This window comes from Sapajus apella, unplaced genomic scaffold (assembly GCF_009761245.1).
Source record: "Sapajus apella isolate SASKATOON/1434 unplaced genomic scaffold, GSC_monkey_1.0 scaffold26, whole genome shotgun sequence".
NCBI lineage: Eukaryota > Metazoa > Chordata > Mammalia > Primates > Cebidae > Sapajus > Sapajus apella.
Window position 1 is genome coordinate 18,457,203 of NW_022436966.1, and position 18,950 is coordinate 18,476,152.

Below are 18,950 nucleotides of genomic sequence, written 5' to 3' on the forward strand. Positions count from 1 at the left end.
CTTTTCACAAGATTCCCTTTCACAGTAGTAACCATCACAATCGTCAGAATCAAAAGCTCTGTCCACACAGTTTACAAGCTCTACCAAGCATCTCCCCCACCACCACCGACCCCATCCCATCCCACCTGCCACCAGCACCTACATCTGAACACAGACATTTATACTGGATTGAATTCTATGTAAACAAAATAAAACTTTAAAACAACAGCCAAAAACCCTTGGAGTTAAAAAATGGCAATAATATAATGTGTGATGCTAGTGGAAAAAAATAGAAAAATGTTATGAAACTAGAAATAGGACCCAAATACAGAAGAGGATGATAGAGTAAATTAGTGAAATCAACAAGGACTGAGTCAAATACAGATATACTATTAGCTATTTATTCATTGAATAAACGCCTATTGAGTGCCTGCTGTGTATTAGGTTTAGGTACTCTATGCACTAGGTACAGGGACTTCAATGGGAACAAAATAGACATGGGTTCACCTTGTATTTTTGTTACAAGACAAAAATGAAATAATGTTAATCATACCAATCCTGGTGTTTAATAAATATTAGATGCTCAATAAAAATCTGTTATTAATATTTTAATATAGGTAAAGAGGGCTGGGTGCAGTGGTTCACAGCTGTTAATCCCGGCACTTTGGGAGCTGAGGCGGGTGAATCACCTGAGGTCAGGAGTTTGAGACTAAACCTGGCCAATATGGTGAAACCCCATCTCTACTAAAAATACAAAAATTAGCCGGGTGTGGTGGTGCACACCTATAGTCTCAGCTACTTGGGAGGCTGAGACAGAATTGCTTGAAACCAGGAGGCGGAGGGTGCAGTGAGCTGAGATCACGCCACTGCACTCCAGCCTGGGTGACAGAGCAAGACTCCATCTCAAAAAAAAAAAAAAAAAAAAAAAAAAAAAAGAAAAGAGGTCAAATGAAGATTGTTTACTTAATAATATTAGGATAACTGGCTAGAGATCAGGCAAAACAATTGGTAGAGGTACCCCCTTATAAGGACATCAAAAGACATTTCAGAAGAATTTGTTTACATTTAAACATTGTATTAAAAAGCACAAAATAAATGTGTTACCAGGTCTGTGAAAGAAGATTCATGTCCTCACTTTTAAAGAAACAAAACCACAGGAAATGAACAGACCTTAATATTGAAACATAAATTTCATACAAAAACAAAACAGCAAAACAGCAGACTGAGGAAAATATTTCATCTAGTTTAATTGACAAAAGGTAAAAATCTGGAGAAAACATTTCAATTTATAATCAAATCATAATGACGCCAAAAAATAAGTAGACTCAGGATGTTGCAGTGGATAGCTTCATTGTTTTTTTTGTTTGTTTGTTTGTTTTTTGGCAACTGTGGTAAGCAGAGTAATTGTCTCCCAAAGGTGATCACATCCTAATCTCCAGAAACTACAAATATGTTACATTACATGGCAAAGGGGGATTAAAGCTGCTAATCACTTGACCTTAAAATAGGGATTGTATTAGTTTGTTTTCACACTGCTATAAAGATACTACCTGAGATTGGGTAACTTATAAAGGAAAGAGGTTTAATTGACTCACAGTTCTGCATGGCTGGTGAGGCCTCAGGAAACTTACAATCACGGCAGAAGAGGAAGTAGTCACCATCTTCACAAGGCAGGAGTGGAGCAGAGCAAGGAGGAACTTCCAAACACCTACAAAACCATCAGATTTCATGAGAACTCACTCACTATCATGACTACCACATGGGGAAACCACCCCCATGATCCAACCATCTCCCTCCCTCCACCTGGGGGGATTACAAATCAAGACGAGATTTGGGTGGGGACACAGAGCCAAACCACATCAGGGATATAATCCTGGATTATGCATATGGGCCAAATATAATCACAGAATCTGTTCTGCAATGGCAGTGGCGGGGACAGCTGTCACTGCAGCAGCATGTTGTTGTCAAAGACAGCAATTCCCACAGCAGGGTCTGCACACAGCATGGTGTCATGGTGGGCACCCAGCAGTGTCAGAGACCAGTGACAAGTTCCAGGAGCCTGCCCTAGGCTGGACTTTGGACATTGTCCCTGGCTGTATAAGCCCCAAGCCTGGTGCTCTTGTCCCCCTGGAGATACTGGGAGCCTTAAATAAGTTCCTTTTCTGTTAAATTAGCCAGAGTTTTTTTTTTGTGGCTTGTGATTCAGAACCCTCAGTGAATCAGATATGAATGAACAATTTGATTCACTCAAAAAGAAAGTGGTGACATGCCTGTAGTTCCAGCTTTTGGGAGGATCAATTGAGTCCGGGAGGTTGACGCTGCAGTGAGCCCTGATCATGTCCCTTCCCCGTATTCCAGGCTGGATGATAGAATAATACTGCATCTCAGCAAAAAGGAAAGAAAGAACGAAGGAAGAAAAGGAAGGAAGGAAGGAAGGAAGGAAGGAAGGAAGGAAGGAAGGAAGGAAGGAAGGAAGGAAGGAAGGAAAAGAGGGAGGAAGGGAAGGGGAGGGAGAGAGAGAGAGACAGACAGAGAGAGAGAGAAAGAAAGAGAGAGAGAGAGAGAGAGAAAGAGATGACAAACACAGGAGAAAAAGTTAATCCTAGCTAGCAGTCAAAGAAACTCAAACTTTGAGATGCCATATGATAGTTATTAAAAACGAAAACAATTGTTTCTGTAGCATAACAATGACAACAGGTCCTCAAATAATGTCATTTCATTCAACTTTTGTTGCTGTTTAGTTTAATGATGAGAAAAAAGATGATTGTCTGCCAGGGCCACTGTGTGGTTTGCATGCTCTCCCACGTCCACAGGGGTTTGCTCTGGGTGCTCTGGTTTTCTCCCACCCCTAGAAGATGTGCATGTTTGACTCACAGGCGTGTCTACATGGTCCCGGTGTGAGTGTGGGGTGTGTGTGTGCCCCCTGCAATGGGACAGTGCCCTGTCCAGGCCTGGTTCTCACCTTATGCCCTGGGCTGCTGGAATGAACTTTGGCAAGCAGAGACCACAGACTATGGCAACCCAGAGAACTTTATTATTGAGTAAGTAGTCTTACTTGCTTTTATTTATCTTTGTTAAATGTATGTATAGCTCATATTTATTTCAATGGTTAATATCAGAAGTGTTCCGGTTTTTATTTAGAAGTTTGATGTGTTTGTAACTAGAAATAAACCATAGGAATATCCGTTTGCTTGTGGTAAAAATTGGTGTCACTTAGAGTTGCAGATTACAAGAACCTATTGACAAACTTAATAGGTACATACTCACCCAAGGCAGGTGATTAAAGGGGAATATGGTCTGTGCAGTAGCTCTATGAGGGGGCAGTTTATGGCCCAAGAAAACTGCCCTCAGAAAGAACCAACAGCTGTAATTTTGGGAACACAAGCCTCTTTGGTGGGGAGTGGTCTTATTGCTAAATACCCAGCATCTGGGGAGCACTTTAATGTCTGATGCTGCATCAACCTAATGGAAAACTACCAACAGTCCTTGAAATAAGCATCACAAAGTCTTTGTAGCAACATGGCAAAATGTTTATGATGCGTATTTAAGTAAAAATTCTATGCAGAACAGGTACTCGTGATGTTTAATTACGTGGGATTTGACACATGTAGCCCATTGGGTTATTAGATTTAAATGAAGGTTAAGAATGCTTTTTTTTTTTTTTTTTTTTTTTGAGATAGTCTTTCTGTTGCCCAAGCAGGAGTGCAGGAGTGCAATCTCAGCTCACTGCAACCTCCACCTCCCAAGTTCAAGTTCAAGCGATTTTTGTGCCTCAGCCACCCAAGTAGCCAGGATTACAGGCATGCGCTAACATGCCCAGCTACTATTTTTAGTAGATATGGGGTTGTACCATGTTGGCCAGGCTGGCGTCAAACTACTAACCTCAAGTGATCCATCCACCCACCTCGGCCTCCCAAAGTGTTGGGATTACAGGCATGAGCCACCGTACCCAGCCCAAGAATGCTTTTATTACATTGTCTTTCCTGTTTAAAATATTGCATCTCTTATCAACATGTTTCACTAAAAAAACATGAACTCACCAAATGCCTAAAGAATGGATTTTTTTTTTTTTTTTTTTTTTTGAGATGGAGTTTCACTCTTGTTGCCCAGGCTGGAGTGCAATGGCACAATCTCAGCTCACTGGAACCTCCACCTCCTGGGTTCAAGTGATTCTCCTGCCTCAGCCTCATGAGTAGCTGGGATTACAGGCATGCGCCACCATGCCCAGCTAATTTTTGTATTTTTAGTAGAGGTGGGGTTTCTCCATGTTGGTCAGGCTGGTCTTGAACTCCTGACCTCAGGTGATCCACTCGCCTCGGCCTCCCAAAGTGCTGGGATTACAGGCATGAGCCATCGCACCTAGCCTGAATTTTCATTTTTAAAAATAAATACCCCCAAGTGATGCTACTCATCTGTTTCTTTGAAGAGTTCCAAATGCCTGAGTTAATGATCAAAACATCATTTGTCTGGGAAACAATCCATATGGGTGCATACTGTCCCTGGGTGCCTGGTCCTGTGATTGGGGTGCAGCTCCTTCAGTCAGCACCCACTTTCTTATAAAGACTCCATCTCTGAGATCTTGCAATGCATCCTGAAATGCAAGGATCCTTACTCCATTTCTTCCTTTGACAAATAGAAAATGAGCCCTTCTGTGTGTTCACCCTTCCCCACTGTCCTCCTCTGAAAAATGCAGGTCTAATCACTGGCATGGGAAAGAGCCTTGTTTTAACTGTCTGTTCCGCCTGGTGGATAGCAAACAAGGTTCGCACGCCCTGTTTTTCATAAAGCACGCAGGCTTGTAAAATGGAATTAAAGAAGGAAATGATGACCAGGCACCCAGAGATCAGCTCCTGTCTTTTTATGCTGTGCTAGAAAAGAAAGGTTGTGAGCTGAGGGAGATCAGGAAAGCAGGAAGGCCAGCAGGAAGAGCAGGCTGGGCACCCAAACATGGCGGTACCTTGGAAGATGCCTGTGCAGGTCAGAGCTTGGAGGAGATGGGGCCGCAGGTGCTGAGGAGACAGTAAGAGTCAGCTGCACTGACAGTGGGGAGAGCCAGACATCAGAGGAAAGAGGAATGATGGAAGTTGGAAATGAAGGGGCCCCGTGGCCAGTTCAGGGAGCTAGAGTGAAAATCTGACCTATCTCAGCTGCAGCCCATTGCTTCCTGTAGCTTGTCTTCACATCCTTTGCCTAGAAAGCAGATGAAAGAAAATGAATCCATAGAGGCTGTGGGCTGAGCCTCTCCTCCCCACTTTTAAAACACCGAACGCCGACGTGGGCGTTATGCTGAGCTGTGATTTATCCGGCCACCCTTCTGAGTACCCAGCTGTCTGGAAGATCCTTCCGCCCTACCTTTCCTCCTTCCTCACTTCTTTCCTCCCATCTTTTCTTCCTTCCAAATAGTTATTGTGTCCCCACCATACACTCTTTATCTGAACTTAAATTTGATATCTAAAGGACGGTAGCATGTATTGACAGCTGAAATCTGGGCAGCTACAGATTTGTAAGGGCAGTGAATCAGGCACCAGCTCTCCTCTAATTACATTGTACATGTGTTTGAGAGCAAGGCTTGCACTTGCATAGCTGAACTCTAGAGTCACACGGATGCTCAAGGAGTCAGTGAAGAGCTGTGGCTTCAAGAACTCAGTCTTGCATAGCTGTTAAGTGGACATGACACTAGGCATTGCAGTCCTTCCTCTGAAAGCCCACCATTAGGGCAAGGGCTTACACACATGAGATGCCCTCCTGGCTGGCACTGGTTCCATGGCAATCATTTCTCAGCCCACAGAGAAGTGGAGGAAAAGAATCTAGGTGCGGGACAGTTAGTGTAGTCTGAGAGTGTGGCCTCTGGAGAGATGTGTCAGAATTCAAATCTCCAGCTGCTATTTGTACAAGTACTTAACTCTTGAATCCTTTGTTTTCTCCTGCGAGGTAGAACTGCGAGGATTTGATGAGATAATCCACCTTGAAACTTAGCACACTGCCTGCACAACATTATAGCTGGATACCTATTATTATTAGCAAGATAAAGTCATTCCGTTTGGAGGAGAACAAAGGATGGAAATGAAACCAGTGGTTCGGAGTCCCCTACCTAAATCACTGACTGATTTTTTTCAATCAGTTTTGCTGATACGCTCAGGTCCAGCGTGAGTTCCCGGCTTCTCTCCCTTTTCCTGTGGGGTGTGTTCCCACTCACATATCCACTTGTTCCACAGGGCAGTATGCCACTGAGATCCTGAACACACATTCCTTCTCAGCTCAAGATATCAAGCCAGTTGAATGGAGATGAGGCAGGGGGAAGGTCAGTCCTGGGGTCAGCCGGACCGTGTTAACGCTTCTGAGCACTATGGTCTCGGTTCCACCAACTGTGGCTCAGCTCAGTCACCTTTTCTCTGGGGTGACAGTTCAGGCTGTGGCTCTAACGACACCTCAGTGATAAGTCTCCACCTCACAGGCTCCGTGTGAAGGTTGGGATGAGTTAACGCAGTGAAAGTGCTAAGGGCGGCACCTGATGCATACAGTAGGCGCCTGGCCAATGCTGGCTGTGTCAGAGCCAGTGCAGAAATGGTACTGCTCTTGCTTCTACGCCAAGTGCTACAAGGACAGCCTTCACTGGTCCCGATGCCCAAGGATCTGAGACACGACGGGGCCATCTGGTCACGTTCTGGCCAGAGCGCTGCTCCCCTCCTTCCCCAATTCCTGAGGCAACTGTGATAGAGAAACCACGGAAATGCTGTGTCACCACAGAAAAGAGAATGTAAGGACGCGTTCATCTTTGCAAACTGTTCTCCTGTGGAATTTCAATTCTTTGCCCACCTGAGGAAAGTCAGACATGCTGCCTTCTCTTCTTTTCCAGACACCAGTGGGGCCCTCTTCCTTTAAGCACTCATGCCTGGGTAAATGGCTTCCCTGGGACCCGGCCTCAGTGTCCCCAGCCCAGTTACCCTCTTATCTACAACAAAGCTCTCAGGCACATGGAACACCCTTGGCTTTTGGGTTATTAATTCTCTGGGTAATTTTACCCCCTGTCAGAGCTGGAGACTTTGTACAAAATAGGGTGCTGAGTGATGAGGGAGCCGCACCCCTGCCACGGGGCCAGGGAGCAGGGACGGTGCGTCCCACACAGATTGTTTCCCAGCCAAATGATGTTCCAACTCCTCAAAGAAACAGAATTAGCAACTTTGGGAGGGCCATATTTCAAAAGAAAATACTTCCTTAGATTGACATTTGGTTCATCTGTAAATTCACGGCATTCCCACAGCAGCGTCTGCTGCTGCTGAGCTGTGCCAGTGTCTGAAGTAACCCCGCAATGCCTGCTGGAGGAGGGAGCTCGGGAGATGGGAGCAAAGGGAACTAGGCGGCTGGACGTCCTTCCTGCTTGCTAACCTATGTTTGCTCTCTGAAGCCAGGCCTGCCCCAACCAAAGCACCGCGGACAGAAAAAACGAAGGTGGGGGGGTTTATCAACATGCACAAGGTCAGGGGCAGCCTTGAACGCATGAGCAAATATGCTTTAAAATAAAAGAGGCTCCTGCCGATAGAATCGCATGGGGGAGAAGCAACTGATTTATGGAGTGTGGCATTTATCAGCTCATTTCATCTGTTTTAGAGACCAAGGCTCAGAGGAAGCTGACGAAGAGCGTCTAACATCTTCATCTTCATCATGTGAATGGCGTGTGGTGGGTGCTTCACTGAGGGGACAAGGGAATACTTGTCACGGGGCTGGGAGGTGAAGGAGTCACCATTCGGTCTGGCCTCAGCGCCTACCTTCTCTCTCCAGAAGACCGGAGGCTGAGCAAGCTGGATGAAGTAATCCAATCACGTGTCCCCAGGAAAGACAAGACTCCTAAAATCCAAGAGGGGAGATGACAGATGTGTAATAGATGGCAGCAGGAGAGGCCCCGTCTGCATGCCTGCGAGCACTGGTTCAGAAACGCGTGCTCTTTACGGCCATTTTAATTAGGGCTGTGGACATTCCCCTAAGATGGGAGATTAAAACCTTGAGCGACTGTTTCCTTAAAAAAAAAACACCACTTGAGGAACAGGAACATTGGAAATAACTCACTATGACTGAGAAACTAAAACGACGACCGAAAATGGAGCAGATATCCCAGGAGAAATGTTGTGAGCCAAGACTTGGCCTCAGCCCCACTGGAGAAAGCTCCCAGGTTCCCACCCAAAGCCCAGACTCCAGAACGCAGGATGCCCCATCCTGTGGAGAAAGTCCCTGCAGACTTATGTTGGGGAAATTTCCCTTCCCTTTAAAGAACCAGTTTCAGGAAACGTCACTAGTGTTCTGCCTCCCTCCTTTCTACTCCCGGGCACAATGTGTCTCCACCGTGTGATAAATATCCCCGAAAAGACAAGTCAAGGCCAAGTGGAAACTTACACAAGCCACATGCCCCTGGGGGCCCCAACATGGCCGCTCTCCAGGATGTCTGTGCTGGGTGGAACAAGGACGCACAGAACCCGCGCTCATCACGTGGCAGCCAAAGGCCTTGTGGGTGCCGGGTGGGTAAGGGAGTGAAGGGAGCTCCTGCCAGCTTCTCTTTCAATTACAGAGTCCTATGCCTGTGTGTCCTCTTCCTGCTGCGACTCGGCCCTGAACATAAGAAAAACAAACCCTGATAAGTTACACCAGCTTGAAAGGAACACTGAAAACAACACAGGTCAGGCAACTAACACAGGGGCCTTAGGAAACCCAGGCATTCCTGAGGAAGCAGGTCTTCCAAGCTCTCTTGCAGAGAAGAGTCAAAATAAGGCATTACCTTGAAAAACTTGAATTCTACCAGATGATTCTACCCACTGTCACTCCTTCTCCCAAATCAGCCCAGTTCATCAGTATGAGGGGTTGGTGAAGCTTCTTCAACGTGAGTGAAAATGCCCTGAACTGCATGGAAGAGAAGCATCAGCTACTCACACATCGTGATAGCTAATTTACATGAAAGGGAACGAGCAGGACCTTTCACTTCTGTTTTCTGAAATCCTGCTTTTAAGGCTGACCTTTCACTTTCACAAAAAACATTCAAAGCTCAAACAGGATATGACACTCTTTCTCACAGGCACACCAGTTGGATTTTCCCTTTACAAGTTGAAAAACTCGTTTTTCTAGGGCGGCTTGTGTTCTTTTTTTTTTTTTTTGAGACGGAGTTTCGCTCTTGTTACCCAGGCTGGAGTGCAATGGCGCGATCTCGGCTCACCGCAACCTCAGCCTCCTGGGTTCAGGCAATTCTCCTGCCTCAGCCTCCTGAGTAGCTGGGATTACAGGCACGCGCCACCATGCCCAGCTGATTTTTTTGTATTTTTAGTAGAGACGGGGTTTCACCATGTTGACCAGGATGGTCTCGATCTCTTGACCTCGTGATCCACCCGCCTTGGCCTCCCAAAGTGCTGGGATTACAGGCGTGAGCCACCGCGCCCGGCTGTGTTCTTTTAGTTGGGTCTAAACCTTGAAAAACTTTGAAGCTCACATTTATTTCTTCCTGAGGGAAATCGTTATTCAGTTCTGAAAAGTAACAAAAAAGCACTTCACTTTAAGTGCTTGATCCAGAGAACTGCAAGGCAAGTTCAAGAAACTCACACACACACAGCACGCCAAGGGAATGTGCTTCAACCAAAATGGGAGACGCTGACATAAGGCAGGTTAAATATATGACGATTTGTAAAAGACTGAATGAAGGCTTAGCGGCAGAGAGTGAGTTATTTACTCAGACACTGCAGATGTGGTGAAACTACCTAAAAATGGGGCTGAAGGGGAGAATACAGAGACCATGTACAAATGTTTTTAAAAATGGTTCTTGGCACTCCTGGGTATTTCTTTATTCCACAGAAATAAAGATTTATTTTCCTAGAAAACTCCAAACATAAATGTTCACAGCTCTACTTGTAATAGCCCCAAACTGGAAACAACCCAGATGTCCTTGAGTAAGTGAATGGCTAAAAAACTGTGGGACATCCATATGACAGGGTATTATTCAGTGACAAAAAGGAATGCACTGTTGATACATGCAACATTACTTGGATGAATCTTCAGAGAATTACGTCAGTGAAAAAAGTCAACCCTGAAAGGTTACATCCTGTTGTGACCATTTGTTGGGGGAAGAAAACAACCGGTTTCTAGCAATAGAGAACAGATCGGTGGCTGCCAGAGTTTGGGGAAGGGGTGAAGGTGGGGCGCAGGAGGGAACTTTGTGGTGGTGGAAAAAGCTATCTTGACTGAATGTCAATATTCTGTATGTGATATTATACTATAGTGTTGTGAGCTGCCACCACTGGTGAGAACTGGGTAAAGAGGACATTCTTACAACTGCATATAAATATTGCAAAATAAAGAGTTTAATTAAAAAAAAAACTGTTCTCAGTAATTATATTGGTGGTGGTAGTAGTATTGCTATTCTGAGATTTTATAATATGGAATAAAGCAAATGAATAATTTCAGGATACTTTAGTGGAAAATGCAGTATTTCACCATGATCTTCAATAAAGAGAGAAGTCTCTATTGAGCTTCGATGGACATAAGTCTTTTTTCTTCTTTGTTAAAGTGTTTTTGGTTATGGGCCATGTTTAGAAAGGCCAATCCAAAATTATAAAATATATTCACCAAAAAACAAAGAAGATTTCACGTGAATAAAACTAAAATATATTTGAGCCCATAAATTAGTATTTTAAAAATTTGTTCATCTTTAAATAGGAACCAACTTGTAAATAATGCTGATTATAGGAAAGTAATGCAAATAAAGACTCCAGCACTGATCCTGCCTTTCTTATATGGACTGTACCACCCCATGAAGGGAAGCATGTCTTTATATAGGAATTCCAACTGACAAAGGAATGTATCCAGGGGAACTAACATAGGATCCCCATACACAAGCAATTTTAAAAGTGCCAGGAACTTGGTGAGATGACACCATCACCCAGTCTGATACAGTTTCACCTACTCAAGATGCCACAGGTAGTAAGAAGCACCATCACTCTCGGTACATCCAAAAAACCACAGCCAGTTCAAGCAGAGCTGAACTGACATCAACCCTCAAGTGACATCAGAAGACACATCCTAATTTGAGATGCTCAAGTGGGACAAAAATTGGCCTTGACTCAAGTGACAATGCCGTTTCATATCCTAAGCCTTATTTTCACTACTTCACACTTTCCAGATTTATGAGGAGCCAGTATTATCACCTATACTGAATCACTGAAAATCAGGGTAAAATAGCACAGCATTACAGCAGTAAGAAATGTGCAAACTCCTCAAGAAATGATAGTGGAGGAATAAAAACCAAACCAAACCAATTTATTATTTACCCTCCCAGGCTTGAAGCTCATGACCCTGTGTGGCCTATAACTTCTGCTGGTGAACACATCTTGATGGGGGTCTTCCGACGCTCTTCTCTCGCTGCCCATCATCTTCCACATTCAGCCTCAGTGGATCCTCAGCAAGTGCAGCAAGAGAGAACTACCACCAAACCCCAGCTTTGTAACTAGAGATCTGCGAAATGCTGAAATTACGTGCATGATGCTCCACATAAATGTATTTCTTACGGGATTCCAGGATTGCTGCTGTGAACTTTTTGCCATCTATACCACTTTGTCAAAAGTACAAGACTGTAATTAATTAGAATTGTTTCCAAGATGCTTTGCCTTAACTCAACATTTTGGTCCGTTGAGAATGGAACAACTTGATTCCAGCCCTGAGCATGGCAAGGTCAAAGGACTGTCATGGGAAGCAGGGGAGAAGATGGTGAGGTCTCAGTACACCTAGAGGTAAGAAAGTTAAGAGAAAGCTCTGAAGCCACTCAGCTGTGGAGCCCAGGACCGATGCTACCTTAGGCATGGTCTTTGTAGAATAACTTATTGGACATCCATCATACTATCATCCACTGCAGCTTTATGCAAGTGGCATGGAGTCAACATACCCAGATAGCCCAGAAAAGTGTGTCACTTGTAAAGAACTCACAACTCTATGCTCAGGTCGGCAAACTGTGGTCCATGGGCCAAACCTGACCTGTTGCCTGTTTTTTTTTTTACTTTTTGGTATGATCTGTACAAAATAAGACTTTACATTTTGAAATTGTTTAAAAAAAAAACAAAATATTGTGTGGTATGTGAAATTTATATGAAATTCAAATTTGTGTCTCTAAATAGTTTTATTGGAACACAGCCATGCCCAGGTGTTTAGTTAATCACTGCCTTTGTATTACACAATAGCAGAGTTGAGCAACAGAGACAGTATGGCCTACGAAGCCTAAAATAGTTACTCTCTTTCTCTTTACAGAACAAATTTGCCAACCCCTATCTTGGAGCTTGGGTTTTGCAAGTGCTCTGGTAACTTCTTCATAAATGAAAGATAAAATCTGAATGTGTAACTACCAAACAGTCACATTTATTACTGTTACTGTAGTTTTCAAAGCTCGCGCACCAGACATGCATTGAAAATGCAAGTGAGCCCGGACTGGTTGTAAAACATTTCCTGTTTGCCATTTCTCCCTTTGCAATCTCCCTACTGGGCATACACACACAGCAGAGGAAGAATAACAATAGTCACCGTGCTAGATTTAAAAGCATTTAATGACATAGCATATATTTAACAGATAGGGCAAAAGTTGAGAGGTACAGGTCGTACGACTGAGCACCAGGCCTGAGCGACCACCTCCCTGTTCAGGCCCAGCCTCTGGAGTTCATTCCTATCAATGTCATTTTGATTGTGCAGTAAGATGAAAATTTGTCATTACAATAGTTACAGTGACAGAGAAATGCACACTATGTATCAAATAGCAAGGAAATGAAGCAAATTATAAAACAGTGTGGCAACTCACGAGCAAGTAACCATTAGAGTAACATTACTTTGTCCAGTAAATGCTTCGGTTCCACCACTTGTACACTTACCAATGATTTAAAGGGTTTATTATACATCTAGTTTTATTATACTTTGTACTAGAATTATCTCAAACATACAATATAATGTATTTCAGCAAAAAAAAAAAATTGAAATTACAGATTATTTAAAACAGTATCAGTTTTCTATTCCTTCTTGTATACTGACATTCTTAACCGTCGTAGCAGTTGATGCAGAAAAGCTGCATGTCGTGTGTTAGTAAGTGATGCCAGATACAAATGGTTTGGTCTGTAGAGTTAATGTGGAGCTGCACTGTGGCTGCAGCGAGATCATAATATGTGATCTGTTTAATAAAGGTTAGACCCATTGCGGGCACTTGTAATAGTCAAGACTCAGGGTAACCACCGTTAAGTAAATGGAGAGAGAATGGTGTCAGGATATTGGTACGTTTTGTCTGTGGTGAGCACAGGAAATATTGTTTAAGCACCGCTGCCTTGCATACCAACAGCACTAGAGGCGGGTTATTTCCAACACAGCCTCACAAAATTGAGGAACAGTTTAAATATTGAGATCTAATCTATATAATTTCATTAAAAAAAAATCTGGTCTTCCCTCTGCACCTCAAACTTTTGTAACTTGGAGATAAAGTATTTAGGTATGTTTCCCCCACCCCCAGAAATGCTCTATAAATAAAAAAAAATCAACCACATTGAGAAACATTAGGCACAGAGAGTAATGTGTTGGTTCTGAGCTTGCATGCTGGAATTTCACTGAAAAGGTAAGAGAAGGGCAGGAGGTAAAGGAAAGGAGTTCATTTCTTTTTGCCAAAAAGGCTGAACCGCTTCTCTTTGTCTTTCTCTTTGTCCTTCTCCCGCTTGCCGGGACTGGACTCGCTGGTGATGGTGACGACGCTGGTGGGGAGGGTCTGCGCCCGGCTGGATGCTGGCGTGCTCTGGGTGCTGGCGGACACCTCGTGTTTATCAGAGGAGATGGCAGAAGAGATGGCCTGGATCCATGTGTTCATTTCCTCCTGGACAGAGGAAGGGACACAGGTGACACTCAACTAAGACAGGTGGGTGTCAGGGGTTCTGGCTCCAAGGCTTGGGAATGACACATCTGGCCAACTGAGGGGTGAGCAGAATCACTTTTGGGCACTGGCCCCAAACGCCCCTCTGCCTTATCGGTACAGGAGAGGGAACCTGGTTCAGCCTCTCATGAGAATTCAGTTTTACGGTACCTGAAGGTCATCACCCTGGTGTATGGCTCTATAAACTTGTAAGAGCTGGAAGACTGGTCTCAATCTGTGAGGTGGTCAGATCCTACCCTAGAAGGTGCTTGTTCACATTTAAAGCATTATATGTGTTGTTTTTTCATCAACGGACCCTCTCTTTCCTTGAGGTGAGGTACCCACCCATGAAAGAGCTAGCTATGGGCAGAGGGGGCAGCAGGGGTCCCCATCACGATCCACACCGAGTCCTGGAACCACCTCACTGTGCCTCATCCCTAGGAGGGGACAGACAAAGATTCCCTCCATCAACTTCAAGGGATCCTGCCTGGCCAGGGACAGTGAGATCACATTCAGTGCCTTCTAGAGACAGAACCAAACACCTCCTAGTGCTGGTGACTGGAGCCCAGAAACCACCAATGATCATCAATTACATGAAGAACATTCTGAATAAAGCCTGTCATCCCACAAACACTTGCAAACTCCTCAGTACTTGAGAGAAATAAAATTTAGAAACTTACATCATCTTTGGCTTGGAAGAGGTACTCATTGCCATCATTTAGTCTGTAATATCAAGGAAAAAAGTCAGTCACCACTTAACTACAGAGAAATAAAAATCTCCCAACTCCCATATCCCACGCAGGACAGAAGCAGACAACAGGAGTCACAACAGAGGCGTCAACCTTAATATGTTACCCCTGAGCCTGGGGACCCCCTGGAGATCAAGAAGCCATATAATCGCGCCAATGATATACACAGGGAGCCTGTGCTTCAATCCAATGGAAGGATTTTAAAACCCCCAAACATAGCATTTGGCTTTATTGTGGCAAAGATCACTTGGATGCCTGATTACTTACTGGTCTAAACTGAGTTCAGAAGAAAGCTTTTAAACACTATGAGCCCTTTTGAAATTCTGCTGAGCTTCTATCCCCTACATTCACAAGTTCCAGGGTGTCAGAATAGGTAAACAGAAAATGTCTCTTTAATTTTTCTTCTACCGTATGTCTTAGAATTAAGAAGCCCTATCAGTGTGACACCAAGAGGTCCCGGGGCTTGGAGGGGATGCACACTCACTCTGCAGCTGTGGAGAGGAAGAGGGCGCTGTTGTGCAGCAGAAGGTGGCTGCCCTTCCCTAATACTTCAGCTCTCTGAAGGTGCACGAACACAGTACAAAAGTGAAAGCAGCCACGGAGACAGGCTGCCGGTGCCTTGTCTTACAAAACGTAAAGCGTTCCAGGGCCCAAAAAGCCTGCCTGCACTGCACCCCAGCAGAGCTTAATAAATCAAACCCTTTGACACTCTCTCCTCTGCAACCCTTGGTCTAGTCCTACTGGCATGAAACATATAAATAAACAAAGACCGAAGCTTTTCAGATCCGAAAGCAACAGAGCAAATCAGTAAACTAGCAACCTAACTACTAAAATGTTTATTTTTTACATTTTTAAAAGATAAAGTAATTTTTCTGCCTACTTCCAAGTGTGAGGAGAAATTCTGAGCTTAGTTCCACTCTGTAGGGAGGTATATGTATCCTACAGGGTAGAGACATTCGGAAGTAGATGGTTTGGGGCAGCTGGAACATCTGCTGGGAGAGTCAGGGGAGGACAGGGTCCCAGGCCCCATCCAAGCATTTCCTGTTTGTCTCCATCCAGCTCCAGGATGACTCACTTGACCCATCTCCAGATAACTCATGAGTAAAGAATAGCATCTCCTGGGTCGGGATAAGCTTAAAAGATGGGGAAACTATTTTTCAACGCCTCTCTTAAACTGTGAAATGTGACTAGCTCTATTTAAGTCTTAGGGAACAGTAAGTGCCCGGTTATAAAATCAAAAGCTCCCTTATCCTTCAATGCTCAGCTGTACCGTTAACCGCGGGAAGCTGGTGGCTGGCCACAGTTGCCAAAGAATCTAGCCTGAGACATGTGCCAAACTGGTTTTTCACTTTATTGGGGATTTAAAATGGCACAAGAGAGAACTAACTAATCACAGTAGCTGTCTAAGAAAACCAACCCTCAGAGTGGAAGTAAACACACACTCACTCTGGCAACCATGCCACTCACGGTAACTCTCACCTTAGCTTGAATACGTGTTTCTTCTTTTTGTAATCAAGGGCCACTTCACAGACCGCTTCTTTCAAACTCACAGGGACCTCACTGTGGTAGGGAATTCCAGAAGCAGCAGTCTTTGCATCTTTGTAGAAACCCATTTCTTGGTTATTTATGACACAATAAACATTGTGCCAGGACCTGAGCAGTTTAAAAAAAAACAAAAAAAAAAAAACAGGTGGGGGGATGATAAAGGCTCTATCACACTCTCCTTAAAGAACTTCACATTTGATTAACATGGAAATAATCCTCATACAACAGTGTGGACCGCCCACTTTCTTTTTTTTTTTGAGATGGAGTTTCGCTCTTGTTACCCAGACTGGAGTGCAATGGCACGATCTCGGCTCACCACAACCTCTGCCTCCTGGGTTCAAGCAATTCTCTTGCCTCGGCCTCCTGAGTAGCTGGGACTACAGGCGCGCACCACCATGCCCAGCTAATTTTTGTATTTTTAGTAGAGACGGGGTTTTGCCATGTTGACCAGGATGGTCTCGATCTCTTGACCTCGTGATCCACCCACCTCCCCCCATTCTTATTAGAAGCCCTTCCTAAATTCTGCTAACACTCAACAACAGAAAAAATTCCTCCATGGAGAGTCTGGGGAGGGCACAGGGCAGGTTTTTGAGGGCTACATCTCTCAATTTGGAGAAAAGCAAGTTACCCTCTAGTGCTCTGAGCTCATTTTGATTGGTATTTAGTGCTCTTTGCTGTAGCGCCCTCTTAAGGTATGGGCTACAGGCTATGCTCCTTGTCTGAAACACACCTGTCCTCTAGCAGCAGCTCCTCCAGCTGCAGCTTCACTACTCATGTGGCTGGGAAATTTGACAGACAGACCCAGGGCCATCAGCACTCACAGCGCCTTTGACTAAATTAGAATAAAGTGGCCTTTCCCCTACAATATGGCAAACTGTCCTAATATACTAATTTTAGCAAACTATCCTAACACACTAATTTATATATATTAACATAGAAATCCCTACGTTGTCCTCAGTGCAAACAGCACTTCTTAGATGTTCTGATCCCATGGTATAGCAAACGCACAGCACGATAAGACATGGTGGTCCCAAGTGGTTGGGTTTACCAGTTAAGCAAATAGACTTTGCAGTTTCATATTCCAGCTTCGCCATTACTAGGCTTCCACAGAAAGTGAGCTTTGTTAACCACTCAGAGCCTCTGTTTCCCATCTGTGAAATAAAATAACTTGGGCTGTTCAGAGTCAATGAATATATAAAAAGGCTGATATGGAGATCAGGTCAGGGAAAATGGTGAATGGCTTTTTACAAAAAACCCACAAGGAGTCCTAAATGAAATCATTCACTTAAGGTAAAGATGACTCTTCAGTCTCAATCTAGCAAATTCCTTCTCCAGATGAGCTACTAAGGCCCCTTCTAGCTACTCCCATCCAAACGTAACTCTTCTTTCTCTCAGTGGATAACCAGCATTCTACTCCTGCTTTCCAGTGTCAGCCTGAGAAGAATGCAACGTCCAGGAAGCTACCAAAAAAATGAAACAACATAAGCACATACTTCCCTAATGACTCAAGAGCAGCCCACCTTATCCTCTCACAGGCTGACTTTCCATCCTACTATGGCAGCCTCTGCTGCTGTTACCTGCTTGAGGCTTTCTTATTGTGGGCCTCCCACTCGTGTTTCCGATTGAGGAAGCCTTCCATCTGGGCCGAAGGCGTCTCCTGGGTTCTGGCTGGTAAGGTGGCGGCACTCTGGGCCGGGAGGGCAGTCTTGGCTTTGCGATCAGAGGTCGGGGAGGGGATGGGGCTAGACTCTTTAGAGCTTGTCCTCTGTTCTGTAGCGCCGTTGACCATTTCACTTGTGTCCACCGTATCTGCCATCTAGGGACAGTGGAGAGGCCATTCAGCTAACTCTGTGAACCATGGGGGTGACCACATACGCTCTACCTGACTTGCACACGTGGCTGTGTATAAATGCCTGGCACAGATCGAGGCAGTACAGTAAAACCATTGCACACCCACAAAGCCAGCTGGACACCAAAGACATTAGAAGGTGGGAATGGATTAATACCCGCCCGTTTACAGGGAAATGAGAAAAGCAAAATGCCAGTATGAGTTTTACTGCACTCTACTCCTCTGATCAATAAACGTAACTCAGATCATCTCCTCTTATGGTTACTTTAAAACAAAACGACAACGGTAACAATCACACATATTAAATATGAAAGAGAGTGGACGTTATACAGCAGCCACCTTACAACCAAGGATGCCACCAGAAGGGCTGGAAGTTTAAGCGAAAGGGCATTCACAAACAGACCGATAGACAACTCTATCAGAGCTACATGGCATTCCCCCAGAGTAAGACAAGGAAAGACCTTGGTTCCTGAAAAGGCTCTCTGGCTCTCCTCCCCCTCCCCTCAACACATTGTCATAAACACATGCAGAAATTAGGACGACAATCATGCATTTCACATCTACCATCCCAGTTAGACTTTGGAACTTAAGAGCTGGAAGGAAATGAGGCAAGTCAACAAACGTCAATTCGACCACATCTGCCGAAGTTGTATCGTGAGTGGGTTGTAGTTTGTGTTAAAGGAGCTGGAAAAGCCAATCACAGTCACTCAACACCACACAGCTATTTACCCCCAAACAAAGACAGAACCAGGGCCTTCCCCATCACGGGTTGGTTGATCACGGTGCCTTGCTGCACTGAGACGAGAAAGCCCAGAGACAGCCAGGCTTCCAGCAGCTCTGACCCTTCAGGCTGGAGACGTCTTCGGGAGCGTTCCTTCCCAAGCTCATTTAAATTGTAACCCTCATGGCTTTTCGGCTTTGGAAATGTAGT

At 44.6% G+C, this 18,950-nt stretch overlaps 1 protein-coding gene and 1 long non-coding RNA gene across 8 annotated transcripts in view; both read right to left on the minus strand.

Moving 5' to 3' along the window:
• Window positions 1-1,330: 1,330 nt before the first annotated feature.
• LOC116560629 lies at window positions 1,331-9,113 on the minus strand. 2 transcript variants are annotated; one of them, XR_004273055.1, is made up of 3 exons: window positions 8,747-9,113; window positions 8,368-8,580; window positions 1,331-1,687 (listed from the first exon to the last, which is right to left on the minus strand). It is a non-coding gene; the product is annotated as an uncharacterized LOC116560629 (long non-coding RNA). The 2 variants fall into 2 exon arrangements; XR_004273054.1 differs by having other exon boundaries at window positions 8,368-9,113.
• A 3,410-nt stretch (window positions 9,114-12,523) lies between these two features.
• Window positions 12,524-18,950, minus strand: part of SPTBN1 (spectrin beta, non-erythrocytic 1) — a 214,328-nt gene continuing 207,901 nt past the window's right edge. For 4 of the 6 annotated variants that reach the window (XM_032292123.1, XM_032292126.1, XM_032292127.1 and 1 more), the window contains exons 33-36: window positions 17,748-17,986; window positions 16,105-16,278; window positions 14,557-14,599; window positions 13,596-13,840 (exon numbers count right to left, since the gene is read on the minus strand). In XM_032292123.1, coding sequence (XP_032148014.1) covers window positions 13,622-13,840; window positions 14,557-14,599; window positions 16,105-16,278; window positions 17,748-17,986 — 675 coding nt within the window. In that variant the 3' untranslated portion in view covers window positions 13,596-13,621. Of the gene's footprint in view, window positions 13,841-14,556; window positions 14,600-16,104; window positions 16,279-17,747; window positions 17,987-18,950 lie in introns of all 6 variants that reach the window. The other 2 variants (XM_032292124.1, XM_032292128.1) reach the window with 1 other exon arrangement.